The sequence below is a fragment of the Oryza sativa genome, chromosome 4, assembly GCF_034140825.1.
Source record: "Oryza sativa Japonica Group chromosome 4, ASM3414082v1".
Lineage (NCBI taxonomy): Eukaryota > Viridiplantae > Streptophyta > Magnoliopsida > Poales > Poaceae > Oryza > Oryza sativa.
The window spans coordinates 27,565,063-27,587,332 of NC_089038.1; the positions used below are offsets into that span (position 1 = coordinate 27,565,063).

The 22,270-nt window shown below is 46.7% G+C and overlaps 1 protein-coding gene across 3 annotated transcripts; it reads right to left on the reverse strand.

Annotated features, from left to right (window-relative positions):
• Positions 1–17,292: 17,292 nt before the first annotated feature.
• On the reverse strand, positions 17,293–21,954 carry LOC4336540 (trihelix transcription factor GTL1). 3 transcript variants are annotated; one of them, XM_015781564.3, is made up of 3 exons: positions 20,791–21,954; positions 18,336–19,896; positions 17,293–18,223 (listed from the first exon to the last, which is right to left on the reverse strand). In XM_015781564.3, exons 1-3 carry the CDS (start codon positions 21,189–21,191, stop codon positions 17,966–17,968), a joined length of 2,220 nt encoding a protein of 739 aa, XP_015637050.1. In that variant the 5' UTR covers positions 21,192–21,954; the 3' UTR covers positions 17,293–17,965. The 3 variants fall into 3 exon arrangements, with proteins under 3 accessions (XP_015637050.1, XP_015637051.1, XP_025880668.1); XM_015781565.3 differs by having other exon boundaries at positions 17,293–18,219; positions 20,791–21,758; XM_026024883.2 differs by having other exon boundaries at positions 17,293–18,250; positions 20,791–21,758.
• Between the last annotated feature and the right edge of the window lie 316 nt (positions 21,955–22,270).

Consider the following 22,270-nt stretch of genomic DNA (forward strand, 5'->3'; position numbering starts at 1 on the left):
CTTGCTACGAGTCAAATGCATACTTGCAGGTTTATATATGCCAGGGTGGTGCCTTGTGGCTGCCTTTCTTTGCATCTCGTGTTATTGTAAGAGTGGACCACCACTAATCATTGTGCAAAAAGAAAGGCGATTCTTTCAGCGAGGGATGATGAGTAAGGACGTCACCTGCATTTGCTTTTCTATTTCTTAATTCTGATCTTTTTATTTCCTGAATTTGCTACGAAACGTGCTCTCTTGACCATACTTGAGAACTCAAGATGACACTGATTAATAAATGACTACTAGTAGCATTCTAGTAAAGTGGTTCTACTACCTCTATCTAACGAAAACTTTATTCTACGTGTTGACTATGAATTTGTAGAAAAACGAAAAAACATAGCGTGGTTATCGGATACACTTTACCACAACTAAAATTAGATAAGCTGTAGCAGCCACAAAAGTTATGGTAGATAAATTGTTAGCCATAGAGTGTGATAAAGTTGATAAGGAAATTGAGTCTATGATGTATGAGGCATGTTATTAAAAAAATGTGACAAGCCACAATTATGGAAGTAAATCAAACACATACCTATAAATTGTAGTAGTACAAAGTATAGTGTGATAAAGTGTGATCATGAACCAAACACCCCGTAGTTTATTTTGGACATAGGTAATACTACTACTTTCATATTATTGGTCTTTCTTCTGAAAATTACTGAGCTAAAAAAATGCATTTGTCTTCTAAACAATGAAACAAAATAATAATTATAATAATAATACAGACGAGCCATAAATTTATCATTTTACATCCTACTTGCTCACGGAGGACAGTAATAACCTCGCAGTGCACCTCTCTAAGACATGAAACTACATCAACTTGGATGCTTGAAGATACTAGGAGACAATTAACACAAGCCATACTTATTTCAGTGGTTGGATTGCAGCAGTAGGAGTAATAACAAACCCTATCCAAGATGGTTAAACCAGCAGGTTGCGAGGACAAACACCACCTACCACGTGTCGTCCACTCGCGCAGGCACGAACACCTTTGCACCACGCGTGCTACAGAAGCCATCAGCGCGCTGCTCACAAGGCATAGTAAGATTCCCTCCTGTGTGCAGTCTCACCGTGCACTGCAGCGCACTCAGATTTGTTGTTACACGCGCGAGGCGCGTCGGCGGGCGCGCGCGCGTCTTCGGTGTGCGCCCAACCTACCTTCGCATTTGCAACGTGCCACGGGACACAGAAAAACAAGAAAAACGCCCATGAAATCTACAGGGGGCCAACCAGATACGCGATACTACAAATTTAAGGCGAACACGGCGAGCACCTGCCCGCGCGCACGCGCTTCCGGCTCGTTCGACCGACGTTGACTCACCTAACGACTCTCCTCCGCGCGCGCATGCTGATGCATGCATGCGCCACCGCCACCCACCCGGCCGTGTGCTCCGAATCCAATCTCTAATTCGACCTCTGCTGATCTGCTCTGGCTGTTGGGCTCCGTTTATCCGGAAACAAATCCAGGCGGTGCGATGATTTCGGCTAATCAACCATGCGCGCGCGCGCCAGGGGGACCGAACAGCGGCGCAGCGCGCGGATCACCGACGCGCCCGGCGCCTGTAGACCTCGCGGCGGGCACGCACCGCCAGTGTATCGCGGTTCCGACGGACACGGGGCCCGGTTGGCGCGATAGAAAAACGCGAGCCCGGCGCCCCGGCCCCGGAGACGGAAGCTTCGTGCCAGGAGCTGAATGCCATCGGCCCACGCAACAGTCTTTCGTACGTCGATCAAGGTCCTGTCGTATAGTGTAAGAGCAAGAACAGTAATAACGCTCTATTTAGTTCCTAGTTTCATCATATCACATCGAATGTTAATTTGGACATATACATAGAGTATTAAATATAGACAAAAACTAATTAAACAAATTGCGTGTAAACTGCGAGACGAATCTTTTAAACCTAATTGCTTAATGATTTGACAATGTGGTGCTACATTAAACATTTGCTAATGACAGATTAATTAGGCTTAATAATTTCGTCTCACAGTTTACAAGAAGAATCTGTAATTTGTTTTCTTATTAGTCTATGTTTAATACTTCAAATGTATGTCCGTATATCCGATGTGACACGCCAAAACTTTTCACCCCTGGAACTAAACATGCCTAAATGTGTGTTTCTTAGGAAAGTACTCCCTCAGTCCCATAGAATAAGTGATTTTGGGTGGATATGACATATTCTGTTACTACGAATCTGGACAGGGGCATATTCAGATTCGTAGTACCAGGATGTGATGTATCCACCCAAAATCCATTATAATATAGGACGGAGGGAGTAAAAGATAACATTAGGAAGATACACATAACAAAATACATCATTCGTATTAATTAAGTATTAATTATTTTAAATTTAAAAATAAATTAATATGCTTTTAAAAGTAATTTGTTTATTTTTTTAAAAAAAATACACCATTTAACCATTTGAGACGTGTACGCGTGAAAAAAGAGGCAACTTTCTTCTCTTTGTGCTGCTGTCAAAGTCAGCCAGCTAAGCATATGAGGCTATGAGCAAGGGACGGATGTAGAAGTAGAAGTAGAACTAGAACTAGCCTCTTGTACCATAATCATCTGTTACTTGTTAGTTGATTTTATCGGATACTACCAATACAGTTTGGTAAGAGATAAAATCTAATCAATTTTCTTTCCTAACAAGAAAAAAAAGATAAAATTGTTCTTTTGGTGATCAGTGCGAAAATTAATTAAATTTTAATAGGAGATAAACCGCTGAGCCTCACTAGTATACACTATGTAATGTAACGGGGAGGTCGTAGGGGAGAGGGGATGCGCTGAAATTCAAAACCTAATCGCCCGATTGATATGCTAAAAGGGGTTCGTGTGGCTATCTCACTGCAAGTACAGGTGGCCGAAAACCATCGATATCGGCGACCATAACTTGATGAAGCCAACATATCTGCCTCGACTATGGCGTTACTCAAAGCGGAGGATTCAAAAAGAAAAGAAGAAGAACAAAAGGATGCATCATGCATGGCAAGTAGACATCGACAAAATAAGAAGGAAATTTCTCTGGGCGGGAAGAAAAAACATTTATGGGGAAATGCAAGGTCAACTGAAAAAGAATCTGCAGGCCCAAAGACCTGGGATGGCTGAGAGTAATAGACCTTTAGCGCTTCGCATCCGCATTGCGGCTTAGGTGGCTATGGTATGAATGGACGGCCCCGGAGAAATCTTGGGTGGGAACGGCAGTCTGTGCAATCAGGAAGACAGGGAGCTTTTTTCAGTTGTAACAACCATAACAATCAGCAACGGTAGAACCGCTTGTTTCTGCGACTCCAAATGGCTAGAGAACCAAACTCCTCGAAAAATTGCTCCAGACATCTATGTAGCCTCAAAACGAAAGAATAGATCAGTCCATGATGCACTACAAGAAAGCAACTGGGTCAGAGACATCGACATCCTCCATATCACTCAGGGGGATCACGTGCAACAATTCGTCCGTTTATGGACTATGATCAGAAGAATGAACCCCCGACTGAAGACCAAGATAATATTCGCTGGAATTTGATAGCTAATGGACAATACTCAGCAAAATCTGCATATAGGCTCCAATTTATGGGGGCCACGAGATCTGCCTTCAATCAAATGATCTGGAAAGCGTGGGCCCTGCCAAAATGCAAATTCTTCTCCTGGCTCGCTATCCAAAACAGGCTCTGGACAACTGACAGACTTGAGAAAAGAGGATGACAAAACCAGAAGATATGCCCATTGTGCTGCATAATCGACGAGTCAACACTTCACCTGCTGGCACACTGCAGAGTTACAAAGAAGGTCTAGACAGAAATACAAAGGTGGACTCAAACCGACCTCCAAATGAACAAATGGAGTAATTGCGACTCGGTAGAACTATGGTGGAGCCTTGTGGTAGACTCTCCCAACAACCCCCGCATTCCCACGCGAACGTTGGTCATCTTGGTTTCTTGGGAAATTTGGTGCGAGCGAAATACAAGAATCTTTCGAAACACTGCCTCACTGCCGGCTTCCATCCTCGCTAAGATCAAGGAGGAAGGTCGGGCATGGGTAAAAGCAGGAGCCTCGAAGCTTCAAGAGTTTGGAATTTTAGGTGATATCACTTAACCCTCACTTTTTACGGGTTTAGTTCTTTAGACTAGCCATGTACATATTTCTGTCGCTCTATATTTTTCTCCATCTCTATCAATATACGAGGGAAAGCTTTTGCCCTCCTTTAAAAAAAAAAGTAGAAGAACCAAAAGTATCAGCTTCAATGGCTTCCCAAGGAGGTATGTAAATCAGTAATTTTCCGCAAAGCGGAAAGGTGATCTTGTTTAAGAATTGAATTAATCTAAATTAGACTTCAATATGACTCTTTCCTAGGCTTATCACTATCTATCTTTCAGCCGACCAAGAACTGAAAACAATTGTATATTTTCATTTCAAGTGCTATATCTCAATTATATATTACAATCGTCTATGCTCTCATAGCCGGTTGAGTGATTTGTTTTTAGAGCATTTATCCCCTATAAATCCCTTTATTAGAATTTGCAATGAGAACTTAACAAAATAACAAAAGTCTCTCCCGCAATCGCGCGCCCTCCCCTCACCAACAAATGTTCAATATTCTATCCCCTAAATCCCTTTTTCAATTTCCAATGAGAACATAAAAGATATAATTCTTTATAAGAGATAGCTTAAACTTAACTCCTAAAATAACAAAACTCTCCCGCGCAATCGCCCACCCTCCCCTCCATGAGATCACAGGCGAGAGGCCTATTGCGAGCGAACATGTTCCTGTAGGTGTGGAGACCGAGGACTTTGGTTTTGTGGATTTCATCTTTTTTTTTACTCTATCCGTTTTTTAATATATAATGTCGTTAACTTTTTGATATACGTTTAACCATTGGTCCTATCTAAAAATTTATGTAATATTATTTATTTTATTGTGACTTGATTTATTGTCAAATGTTCTTTTAAATATGACTTAATTTTTTTAATTTATACAAAAGTTTTGAATAAAACAAATGGTCAATCGTTTGTCAAAAGTCAACATCGTTATATATTAAAAACGGAGATATTATCCTTATAGAGAAACTATTGTATCCAACTTTTTTTTTACAAAATTCAGAAAAATTAAAATTATGATCCGTTTTGAACAAACTGCTGTGCATTCTCTTAGATCGCCTGTGCATACACCGTCCAACAAGGCAATACGCCTGTCGCCCTGTCGGCGTCGCACTGATCGATCGACGTCTGACGAATAACAAACTCTTGTCTCGAGCCATCCTGTCGTAATGTGTCAACCACAGTATCAGGGACTGTCACACTGTTGCCGATCCGGGGCCAGTACGACGAGGAGCACTCTTTTCGCACGGCAAGTTCGTGTCCTCCGTGCAAAATGCAAAAGATAATCGCTGTCTTTGGTCCGGGTGTGACACGATCGGTTTGGTGCGATCGGAAACTTCCACTGGGATGCTCCGTGCTCGGTGCTCGGATTGCAAAGCTGCTTGCTGTTCGTCAACTAACCGGTACAAAGATGCGGCAATCGCTTGTTTAATTCCAGGGTTTGATAAAAAAAAACCATAGTCTTATTTATTCGCACGTCCGTATCACTGTCTGTGTAGGAACATCCCTGAGAAAGCATGGCTTGGAAACGAATGATAAATCAATGTGTTACTTGAATGAAACATGCTAATAATACTCACGCGTCAACGCGCTACAGATATTTATAGGCAGGTACAGAAGCACACAGAGATACGTCTCCGGCCAGATTATCTAGATACAGTATCCCATCGGATAATTAGTGTATTCAATTTGATAAGACGTTCTGACTAACAAGGCAAAAGTTTTGCACTGCTGGATGAAGATTATTGATATGTCTTTGTCTTGTCTGAATTCTGTAGCTCAAAGGGGCCATTACAAACAGAGAATACTGTAGGCAAGTTGAAGAAAGCAAACAAAACAGTGCTCTGTGCTCGAGCTAGACAATATATTTACTGTAATTGTTTGAGAGATTAATATGTCAGAGCAACTACAGATCGTGGTGTAAGATTTTGGACAAGCCAGGATTTACCATTCGGATGGACCACGGGATCCCGATCTCCGGCGGTAAGGCAGTTTTTGGGAAATTTTGACTAAAATTTGCTTGAATTTATTGTTTTGAATTTGAATCTATCGAAACCGTTCAAAACCTGCCTCGAAATCTGCTTTTTGTCCCGTGTCGAGTGTCGACACTACGAAATTTCCCCTTCTTCGTCGGAAACGTGGACCTGGTAAAAACTTGTATTCTCTTGGATGATATTTGTATGGGCTATACTGTAATCTGGCGAAGCCCGTAAACTCTCACGAAGCCTGTAAACAGTCCGAACAAAAGCCCAGGTAGCCCTTCTGAATTTCTTGCAATAAGTTTATTTTGCTTCCCTCTGTGTCTTCTCATGATAGAATCATCTCCCCCAATTTTAAAAACTGGTGCAAATCAACTCCTTCGAGAGTTTAGAAAACTCCTTTGATAGTTTAGAAAGCAGTTTATGCTGACATGACATGTTAACTGTGATACTCGTTGAGTCAGTAGGTGAGACCCACATATAAGCGACCTCCACCACATCCCATCTTCTTCCTTGTCCCTCTTCCATTGATGAGCTGCAACGTGGCCAGCGCCTCCAAGTCCATCCTAAACCTCTCCCGCTCATTGTAGTACACCAGCCATTGTGGCTGCCCACCTCTACCCCACTCCCACAACCCTCGCCGAATGGCGAGGAAGGACACCGACGACAGCGTGTCCATAGCGAACTGAGGGCCGACTACACCCCACCCCTGTCGTGGTAGCCCATTCCTTCTCGTTGGACGTTGAGCCACATAACACCCAGCATCTGCACCATCATGGTTGGTTGGCCTCGCAGTAAGTGTGGGTACTGGGGAGAAGAAAATGCATCCTAGGGTTTGCGTAATTTGGGTCTCGAGGGTTTGGGGTTGGGGATGGTTGTGCTTGCCTCAAGAAGGATATATAGGTTTTGGTTGTCGGTGGTGGGAGGCTGTCCTCCTAGCCTCGCGAATGGCGAGGTTGCCTAGGATGTTAAGCAAGATGTTAATGCATAGCCTAGGAGTTTGAGCCCGCCGGTGGACAAGCGAGGATAAAGGTAGGCCATGGAGAATGCCGTTGGAGTGGTGGAAAGCCTTCTTCCTGGACGAGGAGTGGCGGTGGAAACGTGGACAAGAGGCCATCAGTGAAGGCAAGAAAACAACGGTCGAAACCCCATGAACCTTGTGCTTATCCCCTCCTCCCCCCACACGCCCCCGCCCCCGCCCCCACCCCCGCCCCCACCCCCGCCATGTATGGTCTTCATCTTCGGCGTCCGTACCTCCTCATCGGTGCATCGGCTAGTCACGCCACCACCTCAGCTGGCTCCACAATACCGAGCTCCACTTTGGCCTCACCTGGACATAACTCAAGAGAGGATGAAGAGGGAAGAGAGGAAAGAGAGATAGGAGGGGCAAGGAAGAAGATGAGATGAGGCAGAAGTCGTTGACAAGTTGGACCTACTAACTCAGCGAGTCGACCGCGGTTAACCTGCCACATAAGCGGAAACCACTTTCTAAACTATAAAATGAGTTGATTTGCACGGTTTTCAAAGTCGGGGGAGACGTTATACCTAGCTTTATGATTGAGGGAAGCGATTTAATCAGGAGCATGAGATGAGGTAGATGAATTAGACTATTCCAAATTTTTCCCCTTCTACACGTTCTAACCTGAGGCAGGCTCAGACCACATCAGAACCCATAACCTCTCGGCAATGACCATACGAATTGAATGGGCCTTTTTCTATGTACTAACACTCTGAAGTCTGAATCGTGTAATTCTATTATTCTACAGGTTATTTCTATTCTGATTTACTCTTCTGAACAAACGGAAATATTTTTCTCATCAGACCAACTGTTTGTTTTTTTGTTTTTTTTTGAAACCTAGACCAACTGTTTGTGAATTCCCAAGAAAAGTTTACGGTATTTATGCTGCATTAATAATCATGACTGATCAGAATCATGTAGTCCCTCTGTCTGTCCCTGACCTGAAACATCCGGTTGGAACTACATTTCAGGGCTTCGGGCTGGAACAGACACTATCTTGGACACGCTTCTACTTTGATGGTGTTAAGGTAACTAACTATTCTGGCCGGTGTCACAGTGACGCGTTGGCACTAGATCGTCTTATTTAGCACAACAAAAAGTTACCGCATCGAATTTTCGAACACGATAAAAGGAAGAGCATGCTGTGAAAAGTTTCGTAGAAGGGAAAGGAAACCTATCCACTTCAAAAGAACCCGTGGATCCAATCTGTTGACATCAGCTGGGTATGCGAGTGACTCCAAGCTCCCAATCAGCTGGACATATAAAATTCAGTTGTGGCTGCACTGACTGACACTGAAAGTAAGAACAAATAATATTCTTCTTCAGCACTTCCAAGTTGAATTCCCAGTTGCATGTTGCTAGGGGCCCCTACTAGGCATCATCAGCGTCACAAACTGCTCATGCTGTACTAAAAGAAGAATAAAGCCAGTGAGGGAGAAAGAAAGAAAGAAAAAAAAGATTAACCATGCCACTGGCCTCTTTTCTTTAGTGTCTGTCCAATCTGAAGTTGCCTGCTGCTTATGTTGTCACGGTGATAGCAACTCACATCAGAGAGGGAGGGGAAGGAGAGGCAGGAGCAACTCCATTTTCCTTAGCCGCGCATGTGATGGTGACTTTGGATCAAAGCATCGCTCTCTCTCAGATGTAAAAAGGGGAGGAGGGTAGTAGTAGCTAAGCTCGGATCATGAGGCATTAGTTTATTAGTCCAATGCCAAAGCGGCAGCCCATCTGCATCTGATGAGATGTAGTAAGAATTACTAAAAAAAAAACCTGATGAGGCATGGGCTTGTCCCCCAAATCCGAACTGTAAATTTTAAGCGTTGTGTGCATGATGTCACAGCTCACAAAGGTTCGTGCGGATTGCGGCCGGGTTTTATGAATGCTAAAGCTTTCTACTTTAAAGTAAAGAACACATCGGCGCAATATATACCTAGATTGATCATCACTACGCGTAGTTATCCTGGCATATATAGATAGTACTACCTGGAGCCCGCTGCTTTGTTTTGGGGGTAAACAGACGCATGATGCCAGAGTGTCATAGGCAATTCAAGCAGTGATGAAGCAACCGAATAGTAGTACCTTATTCGGGGTCAAGTTGGTCCAGTCCAGTATTTAAACCTAGACTTGCAAGTTACTACATCTTCTCATAATCGCAATCGATCTCGTGTTCGAATACACAAGGGGGAGATACTTGCTAGCGCGGTGATTCCCTCTGTCTCTCCGAAAGATCGAAAAAAAGGCATCCATACAAGTGTTCCCCCATCTAATACTAATCTGCCTATCTATCTGGATTATCCGCACTTTCCGGTCGATAAAACAACTCGAATTATCTTCTCCGATCCATTGTACCCCAAGTATTTATACATGCGTACGTACATATGGCTAGCTAGCTAGCTCAAAATTATGCTGGAATAAAACCCCAACAGCTAGAGCAGTTTGACTTCATCCACCAAAAGAGGGAGCAGCAGAAGGGAATATCATGTAAACAAACCAAAAAGTACGTGACGACCGCACCAGTGCTGGTGTATATAAATCCAAAGGAGGCGGGAGCGAGCGAGTGAAACCGGCGACGCGCATGTGATCGGCCGCCGAGGACGAGGACGACGCGCCACGCAGTATCCGTTGCCGTTGGGCGCGCGCGTACGCTCGTTGACGTGCTCGTGGTCTCTCCTGCCAAACGTACAACGCGCGCGCGAGTGGTGTGGTGCGCGCGAGATTTTACCGGCCGCGCGCGCACCGCTAAAAAACGATTTTCCTGAACAGAGCCTATTTAAATTGTAGAGCGTCTGAAAAAATAAGCTTTCACGTGTAGCCTATTAAGAGAGCCGCACGCAAAAAAATACACACTCTCTCTGCACTCCTACCCACTTTAAATTTTTCCCTTTTTTCTCTTCTCTCCTCTCTCCTCTCTCCTCTCTATCTCTCTATCTCTTTTTCTTCTCTCCTCTCTATCTCTTTTTCCCGTCCTCTCCTCTCCTCTCCTCCCGAGTCCCAACGGCGGCGGCGGGGGGCGTAGGTGGCGACGGTGGTGTGGCAACGGCGTGCGAGATCCGGTGGGTGGTGGCCAACCCTCGCACGGATCCGGCAGCGGCAGTGCGGCCGTAGGGGAACACGGATCCGGCGGCCTCCCCCCTCCCCCCGGATCCGGCTCCCCTCCCCTTCCTTCCCTCCCTATATCCGGCGGAGGGGAGGGGCGTCGGCAACGGTGCGGCCGGAGGGGAGCGCGGAGGCCGCCGCCATCGACGATGAGGGCGGGAGCAGCATCCTCGGCTGCCGAGAACGACGAGGAGGAGGAGGAGGCCGACGATGACGATGAGGAGGCGGCGGCGGCGCCGGATTCTAGGTTTTCAATTTTTTGAATTTTTTTCCGGATTTTTGTTTTTTCGTGCGGGCAACATAAGTACTTGCACCGATTTTTACGTGCGGGTGCACCACCCATTCACAAAAGTTATGATTTTTCCATCACACGTGAAAATTAAATTTGACCACACGGAAAAAACCGTTCTCCTAGCAGTGGCATGAGAGGCGGCGGTGAATTACGCAGCGCCGGGACGGCCGGAATTATGGTTGAGAGAGTACGTGATTGCTAGCGTAACGTGCGTGTGCGTGCGTACGAAACGCATATAATGCGTTTTTGGTTTGGCCATGCGACCGGCGCTGCGCTGCGTGTCCTGGCCTGGTGGTGGTGTACTGTGGGGGTTAAGCTAGATAGCGGTAGCCAGCTAGGTAGCTGTGGGCGTGACGCGTGCGGCGCGTCGCACCGCCTGGCCGGGCTAATCAGCAACCGATCGAAGCATGTATACTACGCATGGGTTGTAAGGCACTGTGCCGTGCGTGACTGTGCGTGCATGCGCACTAGCTCGATTGCTAGCTGCTGGGTGGTGGTGAGGGCCACCGCCGACATGATCGATCGACAACGGAACATGGAGTCATGCAAATTGCGCTCCCCCGTTCGTTCGTCTGCTGCCTAGCTATAGCTTACCCTATCATCTCATCCCATCCGTAAGTTACCGCGATCCAATTTAGCCTCTCTCCTGATTAATTAATTTCTCTTCGATTCACTCACTACCTAATTCTTCACTAAGAGCCTGATTGAAGAAGCTTAAGATTATGAAAAGTAACTAATTGGTAGTCACCTTTTGAGAATTTGAGGAGTTTGATTTTTTTCATCTTTGTTTTAGTTTATTTTCTGAATTCTACAATTAAATCTTTTTAGAATATAAAAAAGTTATTGTTTAAAGGTTTTTTTTGGGACAAGCTGTAACCATTAGAAGCCCTAAATTACGGTTACATTCCTCCTAGTTAAACTTGTTTGGAGTACTGAGACTACGTGTTGGAACCAAATCCAACGGGGATCCAATCACCGGGAAAGAGTGGTATGGTTTCTCTCTTTCATCTGCCCCCTCATGGGGGGCGAGATCTAGTTATATAGCACTTAGTACAAAGTTATAGAAAATTACAGCAGTATTCCTCCTTAGCCTATCTAGGGATGGCAATCGGGCACGACGGGCATGGGTTGTGACTACCCATCCCAGTGCCCGCGAGGTAATTCTCGCCCGCGGGCATGCCTATTACCACATGACGGGCAAGGAACACTGCCCATGCCTGTCACCTGCGGGAGCCATGTGCCTGCGGGCACACCCGTTTACCCGCCACATGTTCAACCACAATTCTCCACAAGCAGTGAGATAGTTCAGCACTTCAACCATACAAACATTACAAGCTCATCAATTTAGGTGGTGGCTTTTATACTGAAATTAAATTAGGGCTGGCGGCTGTGGAGGAAAGGGGAAGGAAAGGAAAGAAACCCTGGAATTCTAGGTGGTGGCTTTTATATTGAAATTAACTGAGGGTCCACATGTCAGTTAGTGACTACTCATGCCCGTGCCCGTTTGCCCGTTGGGTACATGTTTTGACCCAACAAGAAACCCATGGGTACTAAATAGAGAACAAACCCAACTCTATTAGGTTTTTACCTACATGTAAATGGGTAAACGAGTCAAATTGCCCTCCCTAAGCCTACCCCTTGGTAGAAGCCAACAGGTGGCCCCTAGGTAGGGGTAGTGAGGTAAAACCCTAGGGGACAACGAATGGAATTGTAGCCATTAGACTGCCATCTCGAGGACTCCTATGTTCCGCAGGGTGCACTTCTCGAGGCCATGGCGTGATAACGAGACGTCTCGGCCTCAACCCCACCTATTGTGCGGAGGGTGTTAGGAGGTAGCTGAGCACATCGATCAATGCGCCATTAAAGCTCCCACGGGCGGCTTCCGTGGTTGGATCTTTGGCTCCATAGCCAGGGCCGGGGTCTTCGGATGCCTTGCCTTGGACTCCTATCCAGAGCCGCCGGAACCTACCAAAGCGCATTGTGGCTTGGCACGTCCGGAGGCTCTCCGAAAGGCCTCTGAGAGATTTGATTTCCGAGGAGCAAGGTTACTCTAGGAAATTAATAGGGGGTACCGGTGATCTCTCTTGTTCAAGTCGAAGCCACTCCCCCAACACTGCATGCGACCGTGGTATTAGGCAAAGGAGGGTGGATGTGGATTGGACAAACATATATAGCTACGGTGGGGTGGCATTATATTGTGGCATCCATGCAAGCATACATCCTCATGTGTAGCCTAGCATAGATGAGCTAGCGCACGCATGTGACAACTACTAACGGGTAAGGGTACCTAGCGATCGATCGTCGTTAGGTGGGTTTGTATACACGGTGCCACAGAATACGTACAGATGCCTCAGATTACTTGTTAGGTAAACATTGTCCCATCCCAGCAGTGATACATATGTGCAGGAGCAGTAGCGACCTACTCCCTCTGTCCCAAAAAAAGACAAACCGTGGGTTCTTGTGCCAACGTTTGACTGTCCGTCTTATATGAAATTTTTTTATAATTAGTATTTTCGTTGTTGTTAGATGATAAAACATGATTAATACTTTATGTGTGACTTATCTTTTTAATTTTTTTCATAATTTTTTCAAATAAAATGAACGATCAAACGTTGGACACGAAAACCAAGGTTTGTCTTTTTTTGGGACGGAGGGATTAGCTATTTCCTATTAGCTTGAGGAAAGATGCACGCAGAGTGACGTGCTAGGTAATAATAATCTAGCTCGGTTACGAATTTATTGCTGGTACTGGTATCGATCGAACACATCGAAATTGATCCAAATTGGTACTAGCGAGTAGGCTGCAATCACATACTAGCAATTAGGAGTACACTTGATCAGAGATCGATGTATGTATTTATGTGCAAAAACTTGAGAGTAGATGCAAATTTTCAACAAATATAATTTCTTCAGAGAACGAGTATAAATCCAACAATTATTGATTTGTCCAAACTGTTAAGACATGAATTTCCTTGATTTTTCGCGACATGCATGGACCCATGGGCGAGATGCTGAGTTATTCGTGGGGCGCATGGTCCCGATTTAACTTTGAGCCAGTGCAGAATATAATGACGAAAATTGGAGAAACTACTCGAAGCAACAAACTATTTTTTCTTCCTCGCAATAAAAAGCAATATTTTTTTCTATACGATTCCCTGTTAGTACTTTGGAACATATGTAAATCCCAGGAAAAAGAATCTGGATTCACTGTACACCAACCCTGCTGATTTGAACTCCGCTGGATTTACTGTAGCTCGAGTGATGTCGGCGTCCTCCATAAAGTACAAACTACTTAAAAGCTAAGCATAATTTAGCAAGAAAAAAAACACTTTTTGACGAGCTTAATTTCCATGTTGACTCGGCAGGTTTCCTCATGAAGTTTAAGGTGTTTCATATTCCTACACAATTGCATACCGGGAAAAAGATGGACAAAATAAAAAAGCGAGGAGAGATAAGTATAGAAGAGCTTCAGTGTGAACCGATGATGTCGTCTTGTTAGGCAGCATGGTGGTCATTATCGGCCACTTACCGCCAATTTACGGTCACTTTCCGCCTCCTAATGATTCTCGGCTTCGGGTTCAATCGGAGCTCGCAACCAGGGACCTCTTTTCCCTGTTCCTTGATTGATTTGTATCTGGCGCCCTGCGCGTGCGCGTTCTTAATTCTCAGCCTATCCACCCGCGCGAGTGGTGACTTGGCCTCGCTTAGTCTGCACTTTGCTGTCTAATCCGGTTGAATTGCACGATTGATTTGTTTAGATACTATTTACTAGCCTTTTACAGCTTGGTTACGCTTAATTGGAAATATTTCCCGTTTGTATCCTTTTGATTTGATTTGAGCTCTTGGTGTCGCTACGCGGGCTTCGCTTGACCACATATTTTTTCAACATGATTGCTAAAATTATAGCGTCGTATTTTTCTCTTAATTTCAGTCATTTTTTCTTTACGATTGCTCCCTCTCCTATATATAAGTATGTTTTTGGGTAAAAAGATATCAGGAGGTATCATATTTTCTAATTAAAATTTAGTACCTCGATGTAAAAAAATTTAGTGTAAAATTTAGGTATCTCGAAATATTTTCTCAAGGAGTATAAAATTTCTCACATATTATTATCCTATCTACTACTTTAAGTAAATAGTAACTTATTTTTAATCCTAATTTTCTTATATGTTGTGTATTAGAAATTTTACAATACTTACCGTGTAAGTTTTCAAATTAACATTATAATTATAATGTAAGTGTAGGTACTTTATAGTGTAAAAATGATATGACTAGTTTTTATGTGGTTTGGAAGGTATATGTAATTTAGCATAAGAACATAATCTCTTAGTTTTTTAGTTGTTAACATCGTTGACTTTTGGACATGCTTTTGGTAATTCGCTATATAAAAAAGTAATCATTTGTTATGTTTTGTGATATGTTTTATCAAGATTTATATTTGTATAATTTTTTAAAATAAGATGAATGGTCAAATGTATATAAAAAATTAACAATGTTAAAACACTAAAACTAGAGGGAGTATAACTAACTAATCATGCAAAAATAATTTAACATGAAAAAATATTTTTGTCTTTCAAGGGAATACTGCCTTATTTTCTCAAAATACATGTAGATATTCACAACAAGTTATACTATCACTGAAGAATTCAGTCTTTGACCCAAAAATTTAAAAAGAAAAAGAAAAATCAAGGTGTAAGGCATCGTTCGTTTAGGGGTGATAGGGGAGATTGGCTCTCGTTTTCCGCGCGCACACTTTTCAAACTACTAAACGGTGCGTTTTTTGCAAAAAATTTCTATAGGAAAGTTGCTTTAAAAAATCATATTAATCCATTTTTAAAATTTAAAATAGTTAATACTCAATTAATCATGAGCTAATGGCTCACCTCGTTTTGCGTATCTTCCCAATCTCCTCAATCCCCTTCTCCTCAAACACTCCCTAAGTATAGATTTATAATGGATTACGCTTTTAGTACATTGTACGGCTATATTATGAACTGATCAATATCGAATCTAATCAAAATTTTAATATCTAGCTCTAGATAAAATTTAAATACGCAGTTTCACATTGGTTATAAAAGAAATGCCTACTTCCAAGAAACGCATGATATAAAGGTCCATTATCATGCTTAGATCCTATTAAATCACCATTAATTTCTGAGTTCTATATATATGGTTCGATAATTTTTGCCTCTCCCCATGGTTCAAAAACTGCCTACGGCATACTTCCTACGTCCCAATTTTTTTTAAAAAAAATGTGACACAACCTTGTACAATAATATAGACAAACCCGATTAGATTTATTGTGTTTATGTATGAAATCCACATTTAAAATGTGTTTTTTTTGGAGAAGAAAGTATACTGGTACTGGAAGAACGAAAATACCACGTATGTCCAGGAAGTATGTACGCGTTCCAATTGGTGATGTGCCAAAATTAATACCTGAAATATGATCTGATGCTACTGTTAATTTTCGTCTGTTTATGTTGGCGTTCAATGCATCGAGGAGCAAACGCCGAACAGACTTGTGATTTACAGTAGCGGTCCCCTTCCCTAGTCTGCGATGGGCCCTCTCTGGAACAAACAAGTTTATGAGGGCTAAAGTGTAAACTGCCTCAACGGGACGTGGGTCAGCCTGACACGTGCCGACATGCACATCACATCTTGTCTCGGTGTCCTTTGGCCTAGAGAAAATTACGGAGTAGTACTACTTGGATATATAAATTTTCTTAAGTTTCTAAAAGGTGTACTCTTCCATCCCAAAATAAACTTATTTATTTAACACTACTAGCAGTAAGTTGAGCGGTTAAAAAAAAATCATGATTGTCCATTTCTACATCAAATTTCTATATTTCCAGTTCAGTGATGAGGACCAAAATGCGTACTTACTCAATCCAAATAAATTGATTCTTACCATCTACAGTACCCTCTACTCATAAGAAGAATGCTGCTACCCCTATCTCTTTTTTACAAAGACTGTCAATTTATCTTTTTTCTTAGTCGGAAGATATACACACATATAGCATATGCTTATCAATACATGTGCATATCACATTCACACACCTGATATTGAGCTCCCTAGCACACGCTAAGGCTGCACACATTTAACTTTGGTAAGATATCCTTCGTAACATATTTGGTACCATTAATTTCACATGGCTCATTCATAGAATTTTGTTCTATTCAGTCAAGAAAAATACTAGTTGAATGATTAATTCTACTAGAAAAAATATTGATGCATTTAGATTTGCTCCTATTTCTGTTTTGAAGTATATTTTTTCTTACAGGATATAGTTTTCCCTGATGCCTGCAGCATGCTCACAGCAACAGTGATGTGCTTATATCCCTTCGATCTAGGCTCTAGTTATATCATCAGAACAACTACAGTATGACTACAGAATAATTCTACAATTCTTGGACTGACTATTAAAGACTGTATCATGTGAAGCGACGACTGATGGTAGAGCTGGCAAAAGAAACTATTGAATTGTCAACTGATCCCGCTGGGGAAAAAAACAAGTGCAAAAAAGCAACAAAGGTTATGGTATTGATTATATAGTAAGCATTCCATTTTTTATATTAACCCTGCAAGTAGTAGTACTATAATACTATATCCCCCTGGTAAATTTCTGCAGTCATTTTGGGATGCATGCATGTGATGCTTAATTAAATAGCTTCTCAGTAGGAAGGCAAAACCAAGCTAGAGTACACAAAAATCTCTACATTAATTGCAGAGACAATGAGCAAAAATGCAAAGTATACGAAGAGTAACCACACAATGTGCACAGTAACAACGTTTTATACCACTGCAAAAAAAACGGGTTAAAAGGAGACAAAATTCCCCACGGCAAAGAAAGAAAAGAAACAAAAACAAGACACCTTCTGACCTCTGCTCCAAATTGCTGGAAATGTATGTAATTGTTGTATACCCGTATACAAACTTGTATACCGCCGTCGCCGGAGGGGAAGGAGAAAAAGAGAGAGAGAAAAAAAAAACAGAGACATCAGGGACTGTTACATCGATGTACAATTCTTCCTTTACCACGACGAGGTGACCTATAGAGATAAAGTTACCCGGACTCATTTTCTCTACCACCCCCTCTGCTTCCTCGGGTTAAGGTGAGATCAGGGAGGGCTCTTATTACACAGAGAAATCAATAAATAATGGAATGGCACGGGAGAATTACAAGGTGAAGGAGAGGGATGCAAATCCACTGCTGTACTGGTGTCACTGGCATGTGGGTCCCACCTATTCCGGGCCCACATGTCATTGGCACTTACCGCACATGCATTACAGGAGAGATCCCAACTCGAAGGAGAGTGGTTGCTGATTGCTGATGCATGCATGGTGTTTGTGTTGGTGGTGGTGTAGTGAGAGGATGCGATGGTGATGGCGATGCTTTGATTTTTTTTCTTTGAACAAGTACGTACTTGGTGATGCATCGTTCGCGCGCCTATTGAACCATGGCGAGGAAGGTGCTCGTCGGAGTCGAGGTTGGCACCGCGGACGCCGGGGTTGTCGCCGGCGGAGGTGCGGTGTTGGCGCCGCCCGGGTTCGGCCTCTGGAACTGTATCCTGTACTGCATTTTGCCGTCGTCCTCGCCTTCCTCGCCGTCGTCGGTGTAGTCATCGCCCATGTCGTCACTGTCGGTCTCGTCCGTTGTGAACTCCCGGGGCGGCTGCTCGCTCAGCTCCCTCACAATGTCTTCTGGCTTCACGGCAAGCGGATTTCCGGTTAGCTTCCGCACGAACATTCGCATATTGAGCTTGAAACGCTAGCAGAAATTGGTTGGATGGAGAGTACTATGCGAGAATTGAGATTACCTTCTTCATGCCGCTATCGACGTCGAACGTGGCCGTGGTCGGTGCCGTGTCGCCATTGCTGGTGGGCACCTGCGCGCCGCCGCCTCCGCCGTTCTTCCTCTTGTCGTTGTCGTTTATGTTCTTCCCCTCTATCTCGTGCCGGTTCGGGTTCTGGTGCTCGATTGCCGTGGCGGCGACATTGGCCGCGGAAGCGCCGCCGCCGCCACCGCCGGTGAGGTGCTTCCTGCGGTAGATGACGTCGAGCTGGTGGAAGTACGGGCATGTCTTGGAGTCCTCGGGCCGCTTCTTGTTGCTCTCCTTCACCTTCTTGAAGTACTTGTTGATGTTCTCCCACTTCTCCTTGCACCGCTTCGAGCTCCGGTTGTACCCCAGCCGCCGCATCCCCGACGAGATCTCCTCCCAGAGCGGGCCCTTCGGCCCGGTCTCCTGGTAGCGCATATCGAGCTCCATGCGCAGCTGTATGAGTGCCTGCACCTCCGTCTTGGGCCACCGCGACGACGACGCCGACCCGCCCTCCCCTCCTCCTAGCCCGCTCTCGACGTGCTGCTCCGCCGCGGGCACCAGCTCGAGTGATGAGCCGGACGTCGGTGGCGCCCTGCGCGGCGTCACTGCCTCGTGGTGAATCGTCTCCTTGTGCTGCGGCTGCGGCGGTTGCTGCTGGAGGGGCGCGGCCGGGATTGGCGCCGCCTGCGGCGGCGGCGGCGTTGGCTGTGGCTGGTGCTGCCTGGCAGGTTGCTTGACCGGCGGAGGGGTCTGGAGCTGCACCGGTGTGGGCATCTGGATGACGGTGGCGGCGGGTGGGACCTGTACGGACTGACCGCCGATGCGTTGGAGGAAGGAGATGATGGCGGCGTCGCGGGAGGCCGCCGCGGCGCGCTCCTGGGCGAGCTGCTCCTGCTCGCGGTTGAGGCGGGCCACCTCCTGCCTGCGCCACGCCTCCTCCCGCGCCGTGCGCTCCGCCTCTCGCTTCTCCATAGTCTCCAGAAACCGCCGCTGCATCTCCTCCTGCCTGTCGACGACTTGCTTGATGAGCCCCTCGAAGAAAGTCGCCAGCCTTTTGCCGCCGGCGCCTCGCTTGCGCTTGCCGAGGCGGTCCTGGCTGCCGCCGGTCTCCGCCGTCATCTCGTCGTCTTCAGACTCATCGTCCGACTCGGACCCCGACATGGACGAGAAGCTTAAGCCTTGCAGGTTGATGGGCGGCTGCGGCGGCAGCTCCAGGGGCACCGCGGGAGCCGCAGAAGATATCGGGGCCGGCTGGATCGGCCCCGGCGGCGGTGGCATTGCGCTCATCGGCGGTGGCGCGGGAACCGGCGGCGCGAAGGCGTGCATCGCGGGTGCGCTGCTTGTAACCGGCGGCAACTGCTGCTGCTGCTGCTGCTGCGGCTGGGGCGTCTGCGGCGCAGCGGCATGCAACGCCTCCAGCTCAGTGAAGAAGCGGTAGCTCTTGCCGTCCTGCCTCCCGGCGCGCCCTTCCTTGGTGCGCTTGTAGTACTTGTGGACGTTCTCAAACTTCTCCTTGCACTTCTTGGCGCTTCTCTTGTAGCCCAACTCCGCGAGCTTCCTGAAAGACACGAGAGCGACAAAAGACCCAAGCTTTGCTGTCAGCCGCCGGCCGCTTCACACTTGCGTGCAACCAAAGATTGAAATAACATCGGGGATTAAATGATGGCAGCGCTTACTACGGGCAGGAGAAGCATCTAACGCAGAGGCATAGTAAGCATCAAGTGCTTGGCCGACTGCGTATGAGTGGTTTTTCTCCCGGGGAGAAAGGGACAAGGAGATGGGAATTAGGACAATGGCGAAGAGGAGGCAAGGAGGAGGGTGCTGTATATGCAGAAGGGAGATTAGTTAATCACAGGCCGTCTCGTCTTTTTAGGGATCAGGAGGAGATCGATGTGATGAAGTTGATGGCAGTGAAAAAAAATGAGAGTGAAGAGGGGGAGTGAAATGCTTAAATTAAGATGATGCCGCATTGGGATGGGAGCAAAAGGCTGCCTTCCTTCTTTTCCCAAAAACTGGAAACCATGAAAGCAAAAAAACGACAGTGTGGCAGACTGAAGCGGCAGCAGCTGCTGCCTGCCTGCGCTAGCACTCACACCGTGGTACGATCCCCAGGCGCGCAGATTCTTATCATCATCCTACCTACACCTACTCCCTGCCTCCCCCGTCTCGCAGAAACCGAGAAGTATTTGATTAGAGTTGGGAGAGAAATTGGAAATTTTGGAGAATTTGGGGGCAGTAACTGGATAATTATCCATCATTTCATGTGGGACGAGTGCTAAATTCCACGAAACCGTTAGCCGCTTTCTGCAGGGAAAAATTATGCCCGAGGAACGGAAGGAAGGATTCTTGTGCTGCTCAACTGCGAATGTGTTTGGGATTCGTTCTCCCTCCCCCTCTCTCTCTCTCATCCATGCTCGCACATGCATGCACACTGTGTGTGTCTCTCTCTTACCTGGAGACCTCCTCCCAGAGGGGACCCTTGAGGGTGGCGTCGCGGAAGGTGGCGTCCATCTCCGACCGGATCCTGATGAGGGCTAGAGTCTCCTCCCGCGGCCACCGGTTGCCGGCCGCTCCCGACCCACCGCCGCCGCCGCTGCCGCCGGCGTCGCCCAGCATGTCGTCGTCGGGGAAGCCGCCCGCGCCGGCGCTGGTCGCGGCGGCCAGCTCGTCGTAGCTCGTCCTCGGTTGCTGCTGCTGCTGCTGCGGCGGCGGTGGCTGAGACAACGCCGCCGGCGGTGGCCGGCTGCTCAGCGGCAGGGGGGCCGGCGCCGAAGCATGATGCGTCGGCGAGAACGGCCCCATGTCCGGCGGCACGGCCCCGTACTGGGACCCGCCACCCTGGTGCTGCTGCATGGGCGCCGCCCCACGGCACCGCCGCCTCTACTTCTCCGCCCTGAACGCCCACCAGCTGGAGGAGGAGAGACCACCAGAGCTCGGGAGGCGAGAACTAGTATGGCCGGCCGGCTTGGCTCCCTCCCCCACCTTGAATTGCGTACTTGTAGAGCTGTACAAGCAACCAGTAGAGCAATTGGGGAAGCAGCGGTACTGAATTGTAGGCAATTCTAGCTAGCTAGCAAGCAAGCAAGCAGCCGGCCTCCTCTTCCCCTCTCCCTCCCACACACCGAGTGGAGTGTGGCGGTGTGGGCGGCGAGAGAGAGAGAGGGAGGGAGGGTGGCGACTGTGGCGATGGGAGTAGTAGAATTGGAGGGAGAGGATGAAATTGGAAAAGAAGGGCTGGTACAAGTAGGGAAGGGGACTCCGGGCGGCCAAGGGCGGGCAGGGTGGAACGCCGGATGAGGGGAGGGGAGGGGAGATGGGAGGAGATGGTGAAAAAGATGGGAGCGTGGACAACTGGAAAGGGTCCAAAGGAGAAAGAAAGAAGGAAAGATGGTGGGGGATGGAGAGGGAGGAGGCCAGTCCAAGGAAGAGAGAGAAAGTAATCAGGGAGCGCCTACAAAAGGAAGGGCTGGTGGATGTGTATGTGTATGCGCGTATACACCCTCACTACCCTGCTACGGCGACGACTCTTCCCGATCTCCCAACGACAGCCGATCGAATTACTGACCGCAACTCATGTACCGCGTGTATGCGGCTGCAGGGAGGAAGGGTACTCACTGTTTGTTACAGGGACCGTGCCGTGTTTTTATAGCCTCCCCTGTGGGGGTCCATGGCGATAGGCATGCTGAGATTTATGAGAGCGGGGGGCATGGGGACAAAACAGCGCGGGTACGGTGTGGGCTGCGCATGCATGCAGATGCAGCCGCAGCGGTGAAACGGAATGAGATGAGGAGAGTCTCTCGCTCGGTTCACCGGACACGTATGCGGCGCCCGGCCGACGTGGCGCCCGCGCCCGGGGACAACTGGGCCGCGCTGACATCGCGCGCGCCGCGCGTCGGAAGTCGGAACACGGCGCGCGGCCACGCTACCCTACC

What these genes read in the sequence shown, in the direction of transcription:
- LOC4336540 (XM_026024883.2), bottom strand. Translation starts at nt 21,191, where the DNA reads ATGCAGCAGCACCAGGGTGGCGGGTCCCAGTACGGGGCCGTGCCGCCG. An exon ending in CTCTGGGAGGAGGTCTCCAG is followed by an intron (nt 19,897 to 20,790) that starts GTAAGAGAGAGA and finishes CGTGTCTTTCAG; the next exon opens with GAAGCTCGCGGAGTTGGGCT. An exon ending in TCGATAGCGGCATGAAGAAG is followed by an intron (nt 18,251 to 18,335) that starts GTAATCTCAATT and finishes TTCGTGCGGAAG; the next exon opens with CTAACCGGAAATCCGCTTGC.